The sequence below is a fragment of the Sander vitreus genome, chromosome 13 (genome assembly GCF_031162955.1).
Source record: "Sander vitreus isolate 19-12246 chromosome 13, sanVit1, whole genome shotgun sequence".
Classification (NCBI taxonomy): Eukaryota; Metazoa; Chordata; class Actinopteri; order Perciformes; family Percidae; genus Sander; species Sander vitreus.
In genome coordinates, this window is record NC_135867.1 from 28,906,365 (window position 1) to 28,926,929 (window position 20,565).

The window sequence follows — 20,565 nt, forward strand, 5'->3', positions numbered from 1 at the left end:
GTTGAAGATCTTGCCAGAACTCTTTAGGCTATCTTTGAAAAACACAGCGGGGGAAACTGGTTTTTAAAAAACAACAAAACAAGTGAGCCAAACACTGAGAAACAAGGGATGCTTTAAAATTGCATCATAACTCCATGGAGTTTTGATGACTTTTTGATTTATAACACAGACACAGATCAGTCAGGACGAGGGGGAGACAGGAGGAGCGGGGTGGGCAAATCTTCTACCTGTAGTTCTAGTAGTCTGGTAGGAAGGGAGGTAATTACCGTAAGAAGGAAAAACCATCCAACCTGTTTATATCCTCTTCCCCAAGTAAGTGCTTAGGGAGGGGGGAATAACTCCCGGGGGAGATGGGAGGGAGACCAGACTTGTACTCCAGAGTGCCACTGTTGACGGGGGAAGAGATATGATTTTCCAGGGCTGGAGAGAAAGCTGAGGAAGAAGAGTGAGAGAAAGTAAAAACAGAGACAGCTAGCTGAAACATTTCCATGATGCCAAGAAAGTATTCCTGCACACTTAGTATTTCTAATTTGCTTCAAAAATACAGCCATTTGGGGGTTAAACTCGGACTACAGTACTGTTTCTTTGTGTGAAAATGCAAAACATTTATATGAATGTAGAAGTTTCCTTTAACATAAAAAAATACTTTTAGAAACAAACAATCTAAAACAAAACAAGCAGTGGCCTCACTGTACAGCTTCAATTTTCATTTCACTTAATTTCATAAGTGTACCTATACAATAAATGTTAAAGTGAGGGTTATGAACCGCTTTTCCAGAGATAAAGTTAAAGGGTAACTATCGTTTTTTCAACCTGGACCCTATTTTCCTGTTTTTGTGTCTAAGTGACTGATGGGAACAATCTTTGAAACTGGTCCAGTATTAAGTGAGACCACTGCAGTCGGCGACAATGTGAGTTAATAGGGCAATTGTCCACCTTGTTTACCTTCACAAAAGTACTCGTTTTGCCAGACTCAGATTAAAGGTCCAATATGTAATATATTTACTGTAATAAATCCAAAAATGACCCCAATGCGTCATCAGCTATTAAGGAAACATGCTAAGTTGAAATACTATCTTTTCTGACAACAATGCTAATGCCAGTATATTCTCCTTTTGAAATTTCCGTTCCGTGACGGAATTTCTGTTTGTGTTTTGGCCTGTGTGTTGTTATCAACTTCCCAGTTTGACAGCCAGGCCGGCTTGCCAGATATACCTGTAGACACATAAACCCAGCGCGCTACAGCTGTAACGTTAGTACAGCCATGAAAGCAGCAAACAAATGAACTGGATCAACGGAGACAGATTCTACCTGACCTAAAGAAAACGGCATGTTTCTAACAGTTGCGTGACCAGAGACGTCACAAACCCCCGGTATATATTGGAGATGTATTTGAAAGATGGAGACAGCTTAGAGCCGAAAAGTACGCCGAGTTGGCTAATTTCCTCCTGAACAGGTACAAGGGACGGGCATTTTATGTAATTTCAACATTTGTGTACTCACATTAAATTATATAGTTAGAGTACCCGAGTTGGTTACTTGCAAAAACAATTGAGACACAGCCAGTAAAGTGATCCCGACTGGTCCTGGCTAACGCCGCCATGCTAACACTGCTAACTGCTAGCTAATGTTACCGGAGGACCAGGCAAGTGGGCCACAGCTGTTTACAACGTGTAGCCTAGATTGTTGCCGTAATTCTAAGCCAATAAATGGTGTTCAGTCGGGTGGAGAGGATGGCAAGGTAGTGTTATTTTTAGCGGTTCTCACCGTAGTTCTAAGCTGAGGAAGTGTGTATGTCCGTCAGGTGGAGAGGACGGCGAGGTTGTTGTGTTTTAAGTGGTTCCTACCGTAATTCTAAGCCTAGGAAGTGTGTCTGTCCGTCGAGTGGAGAGGACAGCGATGTTTTTGTGTTTTTAGCGGTTCCTACCATAATTCTAAGCCGAAAAAGCGTGCCTGTCAGTTGGTACAGGTACAGTACAGAGCTCCGCGTGAGCACGGGCTTTAATGACTGTCAACATAGCCAGCATCTAACGTTAGCTACTCCGTTGTGAAGTAATGTCTGGCTATGTGAGACAAACGTCTAGCAACATTGTTGTGGATGCTGCGGTCTTAGCCTGGCAACCAAAGTGAACTTCGAGTCTGGGGAGGAGGGGGCGGGGGAGACAACTCTCTCCAGTATTTTGAATTTGTACTGCAGTAACTATTTTAAACACTAGCTGTCAGTATTATATATTACACCTTTAATATTCTACGTGTCTGACAACATTATGGAAAGGATCCCTACAGAGATAGACCTTTAAAACCTCTTTGAGACCTTTCTGTTTAACCAGAAACAGCTCTGAGGTCGCTAAAGCTAAACCCACCAGACTCCATTTAAAAAAGCAATACTTTTAGCGTGTAAATCGGTAAACTATGTATTTATTTCAACCAAAACTAGAGTTGTGATGGTCGGAAAAGTGGAAAGACGACCCAAAAAAGTTTTTCAGTTATATTTTGTTTCTGTCAACTTTGAATGAAGTGTATTTTATGATGCTAAAATTACTGTTTATTTAAATGGAGTCTGGTGGGTTTAGCGAACACAATTTTGCGGAAGTTTTTTATGTTTAAAAAAAGGATCTTACTCTTTAACAGAAAGGTCGACCTCCTTAGAAATCCTTTCCATAATGTTGTCAGACACTTAGAATAATAATCTGAGTCTGTCAGCTGCAAAACGAGCACTTTTATGAAGGTAAATACAAGCTGGACAATTGTCTATTAACTTACATTGTAGCTTGTTTCTCTGCTGCAGCAATCTTGCTTAATACTGGAAATAATACATTTAATACAATTAATACATAGGAAAATAGGGTTGGCAAAGTCCAGGTTGAAAAAAATCCTTCCCTACCCTTTAAATTCAAGTTAGAGATTGAATAACGTTAGAATTGTATATGCTCATAGGAAAATGTATAACAAGCCCATAGGGCACATTAAAGAGGTTACGTGTCACCGGATTCTGCAGCTCTTTGGCCTCTTTAAGTTCGTTGTTTTGGTGATTATATGTCAGGGTTGTGTGCCAAAAATCAATGAATGCATGCTTTAACTTGTAAAGGTTTTGTGTAATTTGTGAAATATAAGTGATTCACAGTCATGCTTCTCAGTGCCCACAAATCTCACATTACACACTTTTACATTTACTAAGTAATCCTCTCTGCAGTCTGGTTACACTTTTCTAACAGCTGATGAATAAACAGTTCAAATACAAGAGGAGAGGACTTACAGTGTGTGATATCAGGAGGCCCATAGGGATCCGATAGGTAGACATTGGTGGGCTTTCCCACCTTTAGGTAGACCACATCCGATGTGTTCTTCAAAATGGCCACTGCCTCTTCATGAGACACTTCCTCCAGACTGTAGTTGTTCACCTGTCCAGACAGACAAAGTCCTTGTTTGTTCAATCAGCAGTTATAGAGTTTTCTGACTGCTCAGTTAAGATCAGACCAGCGTGCTCCCTGCCTCCAGGAGACTGGATTATGACAGATGGTGTTCGGGTGACAACATGACAGTAGGAAGGTAATTAAATTAAGCGCTAGTTAAGCAAGAGCAATGCCCTCCTCAAGAGAAGGCTTGCTGCTATACTGAGCCAGTAGGTTGGCACTGTCTTGCTTTCAAAATGTGTGCCATGGACTCATTTCACTTAATTATCATTTAGACTGAAGCTGCAGAATGTCAGTGTGATTGATACACTGCTGGTTAATGTAATGTACACAGTGTAACCTGATTCATGGAATCACCATTAGCCTCTTGGATATCTGTCTACATAATAACAGCCATTGTATTAACATGATAAAGATGCTAAATAGGTTATTTATAAAACTCAGCAGCAGGATCAGTGTGACGTCATGAAAGAGTCTCACTTACTGAGTAACATTCCCCAACCTCTTGTTATCGTTTGTCAGCAAATCAAAAGCAAAATACACAAAAAAATAAACTGAGCAGTTGAAAAATAAATGATATTTCTCTAGTTGTCCCATTGTCATCTCTAAGAATAAAAAGGATACCCAGGTTCAGTTCATAGACAGTAAAAATACTAAACAGAGCTTCTGGGCCTGAAAAGTGAAGCCAATGTCGAAGTGCCTTAAACCTAGATTCTATCTAATTACCAGCAGGGGGGCAACTCCACTGGTTGCAAAAAGAAGTCTGTTTCTATAGAAGTCTGTGAGAAAATGAGTTAATTCTCACTTGATTTATTACCTTAGTAAACATTGTCATAATGAGTTTATGGTCTCAATCGCTAGTTTCTTCAATAGAGCGTGATGTTCATTTTGTAAATTATGGTCCCATTTATTAGACAAATAGACAATAAAGCAGGGTATGCTTTAGGGGCGTGGCTACATGTTGACCTGTTAATCAGGAGAGAGACTTAGCAATGCTAACCATGCTAACACCGTGGACATGACCTGAACTTGTTTTTAGGTGTTGTCGTGTTATCATCTTAAACTCTGACCCTCTCGCTGTCTTTTTACTTAAATTAAATGGAACATTTTGGTCGCCTAAAAAATGTCTTGTTCAGCGTTCTGCCAACCAAGCTAGCTAGCTAACGCCAGCGTTAGCAGGTAACTTAACACTTTGTAATAATCATCGCTAATAAATGGTAGATTGATAGTTAATTAAACTGTATCATGTCGTTGTTAGTTAACAATAAAATAACTATTAACTAAAGTTGAATTAACTATCAATTTACCATTTATTAGTGATGGTTATTATAAAGCGTTACTGCAAAGTAATGTACTGCTGTACGGTGCCAGTACCCAGAGGTCCTTGTTTACACCCCGGCAACTTTTCCTCTTTAGCATTTGGCTTAGCGCAGCATCATTGCACCCATAAACAACACTGGCTGCCTCTTCATCCTCCCCAGCTCCACTCTATTATTCAAAAATCGTCACGTCTGGTTTCAAAAAAACAGGCGACAGCCAAATTGTCAAACTCGAGGCTTCAAAACGTCAGTCCACAAACCATTGGGTGACGTCGCTAATGCTACGTCCACTATTTACAGTCTATGGTTCAGTTATGATGAGCTTGACATTTGTAAATATATGATTATATACAGTATATTTATGAATAAAATAATATGTAGACGTTCAAATCCCTTTACACTATTGCTATTGCCCTAAATAATATATATTTTTAAATATATTAAATATATTTTTAACTAAACTAATTGACAAGTAAAAGCAGAAGAACCAGTGTGAAGGCACAGTATATTTGACCCAATTCCACTACAGCACCAAAATGACCACAGAGTTAAATAAAGTCAACAATGCTAACAAAAAGGTCATGTTTTTCCCAGATTGTTGAATTAGGTTACTTAACAATGGAGAGAGGTTTTCATCTTTCTAGTTACTCTACTGTGTTCAATATTCCAATGTTTCCACTAAGGTTCATTAAAGAAGTACTGTATTTTCATGTTTAATAGTATGGGAACTATATACTTGTAATAACATCTATTTCATGAAATATCCTTCTGCAAGGTGCAAGCTCTTAAAATGGAACTCCAGTGTGTACACACCATTATCAGCCTGTCTCCTACTTGTAGCCGGCCATCCTTCTGTGCTGCCCCACCATCAATGATCTTGGTGACGTATATGCTGTTGTCTCCAGGAATGTGCTGGTTTCCAACTCCACCTGCAATACTGAAGCCAAGCCCTGTGTGTGTGTGTGTGTGTGTGTGTGTGTGTGTGTGTGTGTGTGTGTGTGTGTGTGTGTGTGTGTGTGTGTGTGTGTTTGCATTTATGAAAGTAGTTGGTTAGTTTCTGGGTTGTGTGTATGACTGATTCATGTTAGGCATCAGAGACACCCACATTATGTGATGATCATGTATCAAGATATACAGCATATTTATCTAAATATTCAATTTAACCAGAAGTTTGTCTAAATATTGCACATTTTAAAGCTTTCTGCCCAACACAAAGCAATACTGTCTCCCCCTACACCATTATGTAACAACATTGTCTTTTATTGAACCAGGGAAAACCCTGTTCAGCTAAACTGTATACTGTAAATGGTTAAAGAAAATATGCCATTTAAAAAAACACGCTGCAGTAAAAGTGACCAGTGAAATTAAATCAATGTGATTGAATTAAATCAATGTGACAATCAATCTGTGTGACTGTGTGTGTGTGTGTGTGTGTGTGTGTGTGTGTGTGTGTGTGTGTGTGTGTCTGAGCCCACCTTTTGGTCCTTTGATGAGTTTGATCTCGATGACGGTCTCCAGCATTGGCCTGCGGCGCCGCACATACAGCCGAACAATAGAACCTGCAACCTTCAGGGCTTCTACTGCCTTACTGTGAGAAACTTCACACACGTCTGCATCATTCACCCGCAGGATGCAGTCGTTTACTCTGGAAGAGGAACAGTGTAGATAAGTGATGATTATTATTGGTAATAATTAGGAGCAAGGCTACACTCACACTACAGTATATCATTCTTCAGAAACAGCTGTCTTTTTACGAGTCAAACAAAACTTCTAAAGTTGCAAAAGTTCAGCCTTTATGAATTCACATGATGTTGACTATTTTTTATTGAGAACTGTTCTATCGCAATAAAGAAAAGAGAGTGTTAAAAGGTTTGACAATAACAATGCTATGTTTAGAAAACAACAACTTAGACACACAAAAATCAACACAGAATGGGTTTAATTGAATAAGTGGTAACGTTTGTGAAAGCTGATATATGCTCAAATATGACATGCATCATGTTTACAGTATAGTCAGAGCTGCTCACACTCACACACACACACACACACACACACACACACACACACACACACACACACACACATTTGATGACAGAGGTGACTGTATGTGGCTGTTGGCAGTAGATGTTTACTTTGCAGCGGTGACCCATGTGCTCGTATATGAGTTTGAGATTGCATATTATACACTTTTTCATGTATATGTATGTCTGTGATGTGTGACAGAGAGAGAGTGGGTTCGACTATGAGTGCGAGCACACAAGTGTGTAAACATTAGAGTCAGCGAGCGGCTCAGTTTGAATTCCCCTGAGGTGTTGACTAAATCATCCATGCCCTGGCACTCAAGGACACAACTTTCCTGAGGGTGTGCATAGGGACCAGCTGGGACCCAGCACACACACACACACACACACACACACACACACACACACACACACACACACACACACACACACACAAACACTTCCACCATTGGGAAGCAGAGCGAAAAGATCTGCGTACTTAAATATCATGTCTTCTAGCAGAAAAATATCTCTATCATTAAATCTTTAAAATTTAGTTTATTTCTTTCTGTTTCTATAAGAATTGACATACTTCAGACAGTGCAAATACATTATTTAGTTGTTATCTTTTAGTTAATGTTTGAGTAGGTTAAATCTTGTTGGTGATCAATAAATGAAAAATAATGAAAAGCTCTGAGGAACTGAGCTTAAAATGTAAATATGAATTGAGAATTGATATTATATAGGATAATAGAAATCTTTCAGAAATAAAATGGTGGGGTTAGTGTGGGTTTAGTCCTGACTATATCCATGCGTTCACCTCTCCAAATAGACTCTATGAGAAACACTAAAAATGCTCCAAGCAGTCCCTTAAGCCGAGCCAGTGCATTAAGTATGCTTAGTGCTCTGCCACAGTGTCCCAGAGCAGCGACAGGAAGTGTGTCTGGCTTCTATAATGTGAAAACCAAATCCCTATCAGGCCTCCTTCCTCACAGAGATTAGACTCCCCCTCCATCCATAATGCATTAATCTTGATGCCCACCTACAGTAGGAGGGGTGACCATCAATTAGGCTAAGTGTGATTTATGCCCGGCCTGCTTCTTCTGCTATCTGCTGGAGATTGTGCATGCGTTACGCTCCTCTCTAGCATCTGTGATCTGACAGTAATGCTCCAGAGCTGCACCTTGGAAAAAGAACAGGAGCTGGCCTAAAACCAAAACCTGCATTATCCATCACTGCTATTTAAGAAAATAAAAAAATAAAAAGGGGAGGGGTGGGGGGGGGGGGTAGTTGCTACAGGATTTAAAGATTTTTATTTATTTTGTTACAATCGGCCAATGTGCACAGATCAGATCCCGCGGATATAAGTACCGGTAGCAAATCTTTCTCTTTCGGGTTTGAGGTATGTAGCGTGTTCTTGTAATGATAGCGTTATCTTGTTTATTTTATGTCATTTAAGTTAAGTAAATCCAGACAGCTAGCTAGACTATCTGTCCAATCTGAGTTTTCTGTTGCACGACTAAAACTACTTTTGAACGTACACATTCCACCAAAACAAGTTCCTTCCCAAGGCTTTTTCGCAGAGGCACCGTTGCTCCGCTCGGCGCTTAGCATTGCCCAAGACGATTGTGATTGGTTTAAAGAAATGCCAATAAACCAGAGCACGTTTTTCTCCCATCCCAGAATGCTGCGTGGTCTAGCCAGACCCTCCTCCGCAGCGGTGACAAGGTCTGGCAATGCGAGACTATGTGAAGCCAAACTGTTGTCAATCAAGCTGTGGCTCTCCATTTTTTATACTTGACGTAAGAGTGAAAAGAGACTCAAGTATAACTATAAAAATCAAATGCTCTTGTTACTCTTGAGATTAAATAAACAGAAGTTTAATTTGTGTGATTTCTGATGATAGTTAATATACATGCTAATAGACAAAATACTTAAAAAAGAACTGATCATTGGTTAATAGATTAAATGAGTTTGCAGGATTTACATAAATAAGAGGCACGAGAACTATAAACTGACAAGAGCAGTTTCTGCAAAGCCTTCCCTGAGCCATTATACTGTCCTTAATATGCTTAAAAATGCATGAGACACCAACAGAACAATAATACTACTGTATAATATATGTTTCATGAAAGATTTCTGAGGGTAGATTAGCAGTAAGCTCTGATATATCCATTCCCCAGTGGAGTGGTGAGTGGGGAGAGAGATTATCTTTCAGTCATCCTCTTAAAGAAGATTTCTTTTTTGACATTCTGTTGAGATATGCAAGTTTCTCCACGTTTTTCTCCCTGTCAGGTCTGAATACTTTTCAAGTTATCTCTTATTTAAAACCTGTGTGGGGAAGTGTAATTGACTGACCTCAGTCGTCCATCCTCTGCTGCAGCTCCTCCAGGGATGATCTTGGTAATGAAGATGCCAGGGTCGTCCCCGATGTGTGGGTTATCTGTGCCTCCGGCAATGCTAAAGCCCAACCCTGAGTTACCCTGTGGTCATGGAAAGAAGCCAGCGAAAACATGATTCCTGCTGCTGTTATAATTTCAATAAAGAAACAGCCAATTGTTTGTTACTTTTACATTGAAGATAATGTTAATGCTGATGCAAGTGCACACATTGCAAATTAACTATGCCATATTTCTTAAAAATGTATATATCACAGTGGTTCCCAACCTTTTGTGTCTGACAGCCCTATCAAATGAGCACCCCTTCATCAACGGTCAACCAAAACATATTACTACCTCGATTGAAAAACTGAGTTGGACTTTCTGGCATAGTACTAAACTAGTTTATATCCTACTTGATTACACATCTGAGCGGACAAATATGACATGCAGAGTTCCCCAAGGCTCCATTCTGGGGCCTCTTCTGTTTTTACATCTACATGCTTCCACTGGCTCAGATTATGGAAAACAACGAAATGAGTTCGCATAATTATGCGGACAACACATACATTTACATAACTATATCACCAGGGGACTATGGTCCAATACAAGCACTGAGTAATGTGATTGACCATATCACCGATGGGTGTGCTGGAACTTTCTTTGATCAAACAAAGACAAAACTGATGGAGTTGTTTTAAGACAATTACAATTACAAAGTCACCTTAAGAGTATATCACGAGTTAAACCAGACTTACGTCTCGACTACTGTAACGGTGTCTATACAGTGCTCCCTAAAAATCAATCGGACAGCTGCAGCTGATTCAGAACGCTGCTGCTCCATGTGATCCACCAAGAAAGTGGATCACATCACTCCAGTTCTGAAGTATTTACACTAGCTGCCTTTCCTTGCCTTGCCTTCATCGGCACCGCTGTCATGTTCCAAATGTGTTTATTTGATCTGATTTTAAACTAGATGTTTTTATTACTATTAACTATATAAAAATGCTATATAAAAAAAGCCAAAGGAAGTTATTGACAATAGATAGTGTATACTATGGATCAGCATTACGGCAATTTGCAAACGTATTTGTGTGTTTATTTTCTCTCTAACACGAATATGTGGATGTATTGTTTTCTACTTTTTAATGAATTAATTTCTAGTTTTTCAAATCAGTTGAGTTACTCAACACTCTTTCAACATATCTCCTAGAAACTGGATATTGACCCCCTGGCGTACAAGCACCACTGGTTGCACTGTGCAAACAACAACAAAATGCCTTAGAAAGCATCATTGCCTTTAAATTATGAATTTATTTTACAATCCTTTTCTAAATGTTGACTTTTAATTCCATTGAAAAGCAAGCTAACAATTTCTTTAAAAGTCAATGAAATATTGACGCATGATTTAACAGTACGGCTTTGTAGTGTCGCTGCTCTCAGTATGATTACAAAGCGGTCAGAGTCTTCAGTTTGCCATTACAAAATGGCTCTGGCATTCTGCTGTAAGTCCAGATCCCCGCCTCTCTCCTGACTTAACCTGGCTCTTTATTATCATGACATCCATGAAATATTGTATTTATAAGGCAGGGCGATCACACCATGTCTTTCAGAGCAGGAGCTGCACTTTGTCAGCTCTGCAAATAAAATCCCCTGGCTGCCCACTCACAAAATGAAAGTCAAGCTTTGATTAAGTAGTTAACTGATGGGAATAGCAACTTCTCTTGATTACAAAACCCACTGAGTGTCCCTGCAGGGCCTTGCTGCCTGAGTGAAAAAAAACATTGTTCTCTAGGGCGACGACTTGAGAGGACCAGACAAAGACCTGTCTATGCTCGGAGACTAAACAAGATGGTTTGGGCCATCATCTGATGCCTGACGATAAATATGGAGGTCCTGGAGTATGGATGGAGGCTGACTTCTGTCTGTATTAAATCGACAGCGCTCTCCTTGTTGGTTGGTTGTGGCGTTTACCTTTGCTGTTGGTCTGGCTATGTCTCTGCTCCTGATTGTATTGGAGCTGTCAAAACCTCTACTCTGTGCCTGTTAGTATCCACTTGATCGATATTACCATAACAGTGACTAGGAGATTATGCCACATCTGCATTAGCACACAAACAGTTTTATAGGGTTGTGAGGGATAAAACAGTTTCATGCTGTTTGCCTTTATGTTCAAAAGCTGCATTCAATTAATTTTCAAGTCAAATCACCTTCTAACCAAAGTTAATGTTTGTGTCCGCTGTGGCGTTTTTTGACGACAGGGATCGCCCGGCTTCCCAGCATTCCCAGTTTCTCTTTACTGAGCACTGACAAGCAAAGAATACAGGTTCCGCCCTCCTACAACCACGATGGCTGCACCTGATTGGACGAACGCTTCATGTTGGGCTGTCTGCTGACGGATTTCAAAACAGAGCAACATGGCGGCTCGTGCTTTCTCTTATTTTATGAAAATAGTTCAGTGAAATGTGTTTCTGAAAATATTTTGCGAGAAATAAGCTGCAGTTGCTGAATCTGTCTTAATTTTAGATTAACAGCGGTCAGTTTAAAAGATTTTTCAGAGGCGACGAGTCGAGCTGGACACCCCTGATTTGCATAAAGTAGCCTGGATTTAACTTTATGCAAATGAGGAGCGGGCAACTTGACGCCCCAATTAGCAAAAGTCGCTGCGACGCTACCAGAATGCATTGCACCGCTGCTTACAGAGACAATGAATGGAGAGTAGGGAAATGACGCTTACCAGTGGACACGTACCTTTAGACTTTAGAGCTACAAATAAGCCATGTTAAATTTATGATCATGGAAATTCCTTCGTGATGTTTATAAAACCAGGTATTTAAGGTCAGGAGTTATGTAGTTTTAGCAGTACATGTATGCTGTTTAATTATTGACATTGCGTTCATATGTATGAAAACACAGTTCTAAAAGCTTGTATGGGACAATAAAAGTCCTAACTGGTCACACACAATTCATACTAAGAGAATGAATGCAAAGTCCTCCCATCCATTTCATATAGTAGCTCATAATATATACACAGAGTTCACAGAGCGTAGATCCTCTCCTGAGGCAGCATGGATGTTTCCACTTCCCTCTAGAACTACCTTGCATCTTATTTTAATGCCTTCAGGAGACCATTTCACTGTACCACAGTGCCGATCAATGTTCCCATAGATTAACACAGCTGTAAGATACTCACCCGCTCTAGAGTGATTTCCTCAAACTCATATTCAATTTCTGTGCCGTTGACCTGAAGAAACAGAAAACAGTTAGAGCCAAGACATTAACTCCAGTTTTTATACCTTCAAACGTTGCTTTAAAATGAAAATGCACTTTGGGGTCATATTTAGTCATTTAGTTACTTGGTCGGGACTCTTGGCGTCACTTTTTGACGCTCTGGGTCGGGACGTGCTGACTGACATGCGGCACGAGGTTTAGGAAAAGATGGTGGGTGGGGTTACAAAATGTACGTTTCAGTGACATGCGGGACAAGAACGGGACATGAACCCCGGTCTCCTGGGTGAAGGTCCTGTATTGTTTGACCCATCCACCATCCTTGCGAACCTATCCTATGTGGATTTCCGATCTTTCATTCCACTTGCTACTCTCTATTCACACTACGTCATCTTACAGCGCCACAGTCGAGCTGCTGTTCTGCTAAAGTGTGATTTTTGCGCCGGTATCTGATGCTGAGAGACAATGACCACACTAAGGCCAGCTCTACATACTGAAATAAAAAATGGGGCTGACAGGTGTTTTCCATGGCCAGTGGTGGTTTCTGTACTAAGCAGGCGCTACCTCGAGGGAAACAATTTAAGGTGATGGTTAATCAAAATTTGCTATTTCTGCAACTAGGAGGTTAGCTACAGAAGAGTCAGTCTCATCCTGTATCTCACTGAGATGATTAATTAGCAGGGAGCACTTCCGTCATTATGCATTCATACAGGAATAGCACACAAGCATATGAGACACTGCATATCATATTCCCAGTTGGACATCATTTTTGAGCAGCATCAGATGTTATTATAATAAACATGTGATTGAAGCAGGCAAGATCTGAGGACTAAATTAGCAACAGCAGTAAAAGATATATATGATCTTGATTCTATCAAGATCATATAAATAAAAGTGTTGTCTTGCAGGAAGAAAAGACTGCTTGCAATATAATTGTAAGTGGCTGAGGCAGATGCTCCTGTGCCCATTTCTTCAACTGCACTACAGTTTCATTCATTTGTTTTAGCGTCAAATAGTAGAAGGTTTTTAGAAAGTCTTGTGCTGGTCGTTTATTCACGACAGACATCAATAACTCAGCACTGCAACCTCATTTGTTACTAAGATAGTTACACAATCAAAATGGACTAACACACCACACATACTATCTCAAGTCAAACTCAGTAATAGAGCAGAGAGGAAAAGAGATTATTTAATATGCTCCTACTCAAGTGTGCTTTAATCTGCTGGATGTATTGATCTTCTACTGAAAAGACTAATAGGAGCATTAAAGAAAGAATCCACAGAAATTCAAACTCACATAAGGAGCTGACTCCAAAGTGTCTGTGTTGACGATTATCGGGGCAGGGCTGGCCTGTAAGAGAGACAGAGAGAGAAGGGGAGGGGGAGAAAAGGGGGAGACATAGGTTTTAGTGATAGAGAGACGCCTGGGCCCACCACTGTCCTACTTTCCATAAGTGTATCCAGCTTGTGGATCTCCGTATCATCAACAATTTAACAGACTTCCATTTGCTGAATGGCACCAGAAACACTCCCCTCTGATGCACAGAACTCTGATACAGTTGTTATAGCTGAATAGGTTTAACAGGAGAGAGGGATGAGAACACAGGGAAACGAGTGGACATAGTGAGTTTCTATTGTGCAGCTATGCCTTACTGATAACAAAGACCATTTATGATTCATTCAGCCAGAAGCTTGTGTTGAAATGTGCCATCAATGCCTGCCAAAGGTAAATCACCTTCATATTTTAACCAATGGTAAGGTCAACTAACAGCTTTCAAGTTCAAGACGTCGTTCCTCTTCACCTGTTACGGCTCTGCAGCACAGCTCTATAGTCTGTATTGGAAATTTGACCTCCAGTCAGGTAATAATATTGCATTCATAAACTGTGCAATCTGAAATGAAACCAGTGTCACACAATGCATGCAAAATGCTTTCTCCTGATGGCCTGTAGAAATAGAGCAGATGGTTAAAGGCAGGACTCCCAAGAGAGGAACTCTGATATTTGGGCACAACATGAGAGCCGTGATGGAGCATCCATCAGCAGTTCAGTTTACGGTACGTAAACAATGAGCCTGATGAATGAGACTCACTTCACAAGATGATTCTCAAGGATGCATTCAGAGATTCCTTTGAAATTCATCCTTTGATTTTGTCCCCATAAGATGAATAGAACTCAAACCAACAAGGGCAATAACAAAGAAAAGGGCTAATCATTCTCATGTGAATAATTAGAATTAAAAAAAAGAATGTAATGCATATCAAGTAGTACAGCATATTGTGTGCAAAGATGAGAGAGCACATAACTGAAGACCTGTGAATTTTATAAGAGTTACATAATCTGGTCACAAATCCTAGGCTGGAAAGATATTTTACATGTGATGTGACGTCATCATGAGCTAGAAGGATTATCCCACTGTATGCAGTTTCTATACACATACAGATGTATGTCAGTGTTGTTGTGTAGTGTCATAGCAGCGTAGAGACTGTGTGTCCGCTGTGCAGCTGACTGACATGATGCTGTGAAAGACGAGACGCTATGCTGGGTCATCAGTGCAGTGACAGCACATGTCATCAGCAAGAGACTCAGCCTGTCCACTTGTGTCTCCATCACAACTAGCTACATCACCCCACTATACTGCATGCTATAGGATTGGCTGCTTCTTTATAGTACTTGTACCCCTTTTGGGGAATCAAATTAAATCAATTCCAGGGATGAACTTTTGTAGGTTTGCTTAAATTAGTGTTTTTATCTGGTAAAATAATGTCCTCAGGATAAACAGGGACAGAGTTTTCTCACACTCATTTAAAGTATGAACCCTTAGTTGATGAATGTAGGGATGGAGCGATTATTGACCCTGGCCGATTATCGACCCGTTTATTGACAGTTTGCAGATTATCTCTATCAGCGTTTTATTTGCCTGATAATCGATAAAGTTAATGAATTTGGCTCGGCTACAGCTCTGTGTTTGTCCCTCTGCTTTGGTTTCACTCATCACTGAGTCTGACTTAATGTCCCCCCCCCACAACACTATCTGACTCTCTGTTACTGGGTATTATGTTGAAAGTTTCTAATTTATTAAACAACTACTTAGCATATATACTTACTACTTAAGCATAACTCTCGCCAAAATACAACCTAGGGTTTTTTTGTGAATGTACCCGAGTCAAACTTTAGTTTAAAAGCATAATTAGGACGGAAACGCCACTTTTAAGATTCCCCGTATTCTCCTTTTTGAGTCAAATGGCCTTTTGAATGGGAGTAATAGGGACACTTTGATGCTAGCTTCAAAATATCTAGTTTTAAACCACTAAGAAGGCTCGACACAACATGAGACTTTGCTCCAAGTATCACCAGGGGCTCTACACCTTAACTCCACCGGTGACCAAGATATCCTAAATCTGGGGCTACTTGTTTTGATATCGACTCGTTGTGACTGCCGAGGTGGTAGCAGCCGGAAACAACCAGAGCTACGGTGAGTTGTTAAAACCTTTCTTTTTAGTAAACTCTGTGGACACAACCAATGTTGTCAGTGCTGTGGTTAAGGTGTAGAGCTCCTGGTGATACTTGGAGCAAAGTCTCATGTTGTGTCGAGCCTTCTTAGTGGTTTAAAACTAGATATTTTGAGGCTAGCATAAAAGTGTCCCTATTACTCCCATTCAAAAGGCCATTTGACCGAAAACGAAAATACGGTCAATCTTAAAAGTGGCGATTCCGTCCTAAATATGCTTTTAAACTAAAGTTTGACTCAGGTATATTCACAAAAAGACCCTAGGTTGTATTTTGGCGAGAGTTACGCTTTAAAGCATGTAAACAAAGTTTTGTGTTGGAGGTTGTATTGTAACATTCCAAAATCTTAATTTTGATTTAAAGATTATCAGCCTTGAAAAAACAGTATCAGTCGATCACTAGATTAATGAGGTGTTTTATTTTGTGCTTAAACCATGTGTATGCTCATTTCTAAACACAGAACCGACTTAATCAGTTTCTTCTTGTGCATGAGAATGTGCATACATTTAGATACACAAACTAACTGTGCTCTAAACCATGTAAGCATGATTAATAGTTAATCGTTCCTGAAGACATTTTGTTTTTTTTAAAGTTATCTATTGCTTTCAGTGTTAATTATGCCATTAATGCCTCTATTTCCTATCATTCCTAGTACTGCATCACTGAGCACCTGTGGCTCTTTTAATGATATCCAATTGTAATCAATCTGCATTAATAATGAACTCTTGGTAACATTTATTAAGATTATACTATTGTTATATTTTTGCCATCTATCTACTTCTGTAGCGTTTCTCGTAGAAGCTCCATTTAAACGTCAAACTCTTAAGTCTCCTACAGGAGATGTAAGCGTTTTCCTTTATTCTAAGATGTTTCTGTTATTTTATACTATTTTTAAAGTATTAAAATGTAAAATTCACTTTATTTTTTCATTTCAATTTTATTAAGTTATCTCAGGACACTTCCCAGATAAAGTAGTTCTAGACCACACTCTCAGCTCAGCACATGAATAGACCAAACTCCAAAACCGTTGGGCCAATCATCACAAAACTTGCTTCATATGTCCACATAAGTTCAAATAAACCACTAGGGGGCGCCACAAATACAAATGCGCATTTGGCGTGTTCCAGGAGTCCCAGGCTGGATCTGTGGTTCTGGTAATGGTCAGTTTTCCCTGATAGATCATAAGGTTCAGGGTTTCTGCTCATGGCACTGCTCCTCATAACATAGTGCTTATGAACAAAGTTGCTTTAGATGTTTATCATGTACCATCATTCCAGCGCTCTATAATATTATTATTATTATTAATACTTAGATTGATATGCATGTTAGAAAATAGTGATTTTTTGTTGTCTGTAAACAGTATATCTAAATAGTTGAGTGGTTTAAGACTGAGACACTTCTGAGCCCCTTTTAGATCCAAAGGTTTGACCCCAGGTGCTGCCAATCTCTTGACTGAGACTGCCAAACACAGCCCTGTGATAAATGTAAATGGTCAGTATTTATATAACGCTATATAGTCTTAACGACGCTTAACGAGCGCTTAAACAGTACAGGAACCATTCACCATTCACACACATTCATACACTGTGGCCGAGGCTGCCTTACAAGGGGCCACCTGCTCATCAGATAAACATTCACACACATTTACATTTACATCAGCTCCACACAACTCTCTCTGGATTTCTCAGTATGACTATGTTCAGAAGATTGTGGCGTCCGGTGACTTTCCCACGCAGAAACTCAAGTGAAGATAATTACCTCTTCTGAAGAGTCCATCGTGTTTTTTAATCCTCCGTGTCCTCCTTGGCTACTAGCAACTGTGTGGAGGAGAGGTGGGGGGTTGGGGGTGTGCACGATCACAGAAGGCTTGTATCATGTGGCTGTGCCGACTGTTGTTGTCATTACTTAGAATTCCTCATGGGGGCGACAGAAACTACACACTGTAGCTTTAACTAAGCTATAGTATTTTCTGTTAGGCTGTAAAAAAAATAATTTAAAAGCAAATTAAAACAATTTTGTAACCAAAGAATGACATTAACATTTTTTATCCTAATTAACTTTCCACGTCATTATGCGCAACATATTTTTATTTGGGGAGGATGGGTGTTTAGGGGCCATGAGAGGCCGACATATGGCTTTCCTGGATTGTATTTATTATGTATATTACTTATACTTACGTATGTTGTTTTACCTTCTGTACTATATTAACCCCTATATGCACCTCTGATCAAATGAATTTCCTCATTTGGAAAGTGAAGACAAATTAGATCTAAATCAGACTCTGGGATATTTGACATAAGTAATAACTTTAAATAAGTCGACATGAAAGAAGACCTTTAAATTTCTCTCTGTGATCTTTAGTTCTGGTTTGTTTATGGTCGCCCCAGTTAACTTTCTTCTCTATTCTCTAGGCCATGGAAACAACAAAAACCTCATCATGATGAGATTGAAACAGAAAATCCCATTACAGAATTAGAGCTGTTTTATTTCTCTCCAGCACAGCAAATGTAAGAAATGTTGCCTTCTTAGAAAAATACATGCTATTGAGCACTCTTGACATATTTAATTCAGTAATCGTACCCAGCTTTTACATTAGATTATAGATTCTACATTTAACAATGTCCCCAGTTTGTGTGTTCATTGGCATGCAGCATCTCCTAGCTTAATCCTAAAGCATGTGGATTCATGTAAATTATGAAAGTAATGTAATGTAAAGTATGAATTGTGTGTGAGTCTGAACATCACAGAGACAGACAGTGACAGAGAGACTGACTGACTTAGTGAATAAACAAAAAGAGAAAGATTACAGTTGGCTGGCCGTTTGTCATGAATCTTACTCCTGTCACTGGATGCTTTCTGTTGACCTCTGCATGTCGCTTCGCCAGCAGTTGTGCAGGTCAACAGTGTGGAAAGGCATGCCAGCATCGTGACAACCAAAATAAACTATATACTTATTCATCACATACAATGAAATTTAATTACTTCATTGAACCCATCCTAAGAATTAGGAGCAGTGGACAGCTACATACAGCATACGGGGAGCAACTTGGGGTTCAGTGTCTTGCTCAAGGACAGATGACATGTGATCAGAGGAGCCTGGGGTGACCACTCTACCTCCGACCCACAGCCACCCCTGTACTATACCATGTACTACAACATAGTCATGAAGTCATTTAATGTCTTAAGGAGACGCTGACAAGATGCTAAAAACTATGATGTTGAAAATATATAATTGCTTAATTGCTTCATACAGTTTCACTCTATTGCACTACTGTGCCCTATAGTACCCAATATCACGTACATGGATACCACTGCCACTCCACATGTATGACCACACAGACCCCCGAGAGGTAATGGCCACTCAACTGCGCACTTAAATGGCATGCTTAACTGCACTTAGGCTCATTTCTCTTCATGTTCATGCTTCCTAACATCGCCACGTGATCAACTGCCTCCAACAACACATTAAGCCAGTGGTCCAGCAGCATGGCAACACTGTGCATGAGATGTTAAGAGCATTTCATGGAGCATAAACTATACCAGTGATAATATCATAGTTTAATGACAAGAATTCTGCCAGCACAGGAAAATAAGACAATTCACAGTTCAATACTGTAGTCTAACTAAAGGCTGAATGCAGAGTGCTGTATTAATCAGGGCAGCTCTCTGATGGGTTCAGCCAGCCGCCTACTTGGCTAGCTTCTCATGAATATCATTCACTCAACTAAAACATGTGGGTTTTTTTAAGCCATTGAGTACCAGTTGCCAAAATCTTGTGGATTTTGTCTTTTCTTACAAACTTTTACTCTGATATTGTGCTGAAGATAACACATTCATTCATAACAAAGCCCTAACTGGATGATGAGAAAAGTGTAGAACCCTCCATCAAACTGAAAAAAACACCGATGCAGCATCAGATATTTCTTCTTGTGCTCTTGTTGAAGTTTGCTCAATAATTCAGCAGCACCTCTATGTGTGGCTCATGAAAACAGGGGAGTGTATCAATAATGCACTGGCAACTCATGTAAAAATAGTCAACAACATAATGGGAGATGTGGCTGCTGAAGTGTGGTTAGAGAGGCTGAGGAAAAAATGGAGGAGTGTAATAGAAATGGACAGATAAGCTCAGCTGGGAGTGAAGAAAGTTTCAATATGACTGAAACTATGGAAAGTCATCTGTCTACATTTCTGGCCGGCAAATATAATATTGATGAATTCCCCAGGGTCTAATTGGAAATGTTGAATCATCATTTATCTCTAAGGAAAGTATTAAAAAGGACAACAAATGTTGGCCTTTGGGACTGATATTAGCAAGACAAATGAGAACAGGTTAAATCTTGTCGAAAGTGTTTCTTACATTAAACTTTTAAATTTGACATTTCATTTAAAATATGCCTTAAAGGAACACGCCGACTTCAGCTTATTCACCGTACCCCCCAGAGTTAGATAAGTCCATACATACCCTTCTTGTGTCCGTGCGTGTTGTAACTCTGTCTGACGGTTCCACCGGTAGCTTAGCCTAGCACAAAACCTGCAGGTAACTGGTTCCAACTAGCATACTGCTCCCAATAAGTGACAAAATAACACCAACATGTTCCTGTTTACACGTTGTGATTTGTACAGTCACAGCGTGTACAAAAAACAAGGTCACATGACACACAGCCATCTTCTAACTGTAAACAAACTGGGAACTATATTCTCAGAAGGCAAAGCATTGCT

General features: G+C 39.8%; 1 protein-coding gene across 7 annotated transcripts in view; it reads right to left on the minus strand.

The window, feature by feature from the left end:
- The window catches only part of dlg2 (discs, large homolog 2 (Drosophila)), a 240,286-nt gene that overhangs the window by 46,263 nt on the left and 173,458 nt on the right, over window positions 1–20,565 (minus strand). For 6 of the 7 annotated variants that reach the window (XM_078266799.1, XM_078266800.1, XM_078266798.1 and 3 more), the window contains 7 exons: window positions 13,636–13,689; window positions 12,304–12,354; window positions 9,091–9,215; window positions 6,208–6,377; window positions 5,546–5,682; window positions 3,257–3,401; window positions 291–432 (listed from right to left, as the gene is read on the minus strand). In XM_078266799.1, coding sequence (XP_078122925.1) covers window positions 291–432; window positions 3,257–3,401; window positions 5,546–5,682; window positions 6,208–6,377; window positions 9,091–9,215; window positions 12,304–12,354; window positions 13,636–13,689 — 824 coding nt within the window. Of the gene's footprint in view, window positions 1–266; window positions 433–3,256; window positions 3,402–5,545; window positions 5,683–6,207; window positions 6,378–9,090; window positions 9,216–12,303; window positions 12,355–13,635; window positions 13,690–20,565 lie in introns of all 7 variants that reach the window. The other variant, XM_078266796.1, reaches the window with a different exon arrangement.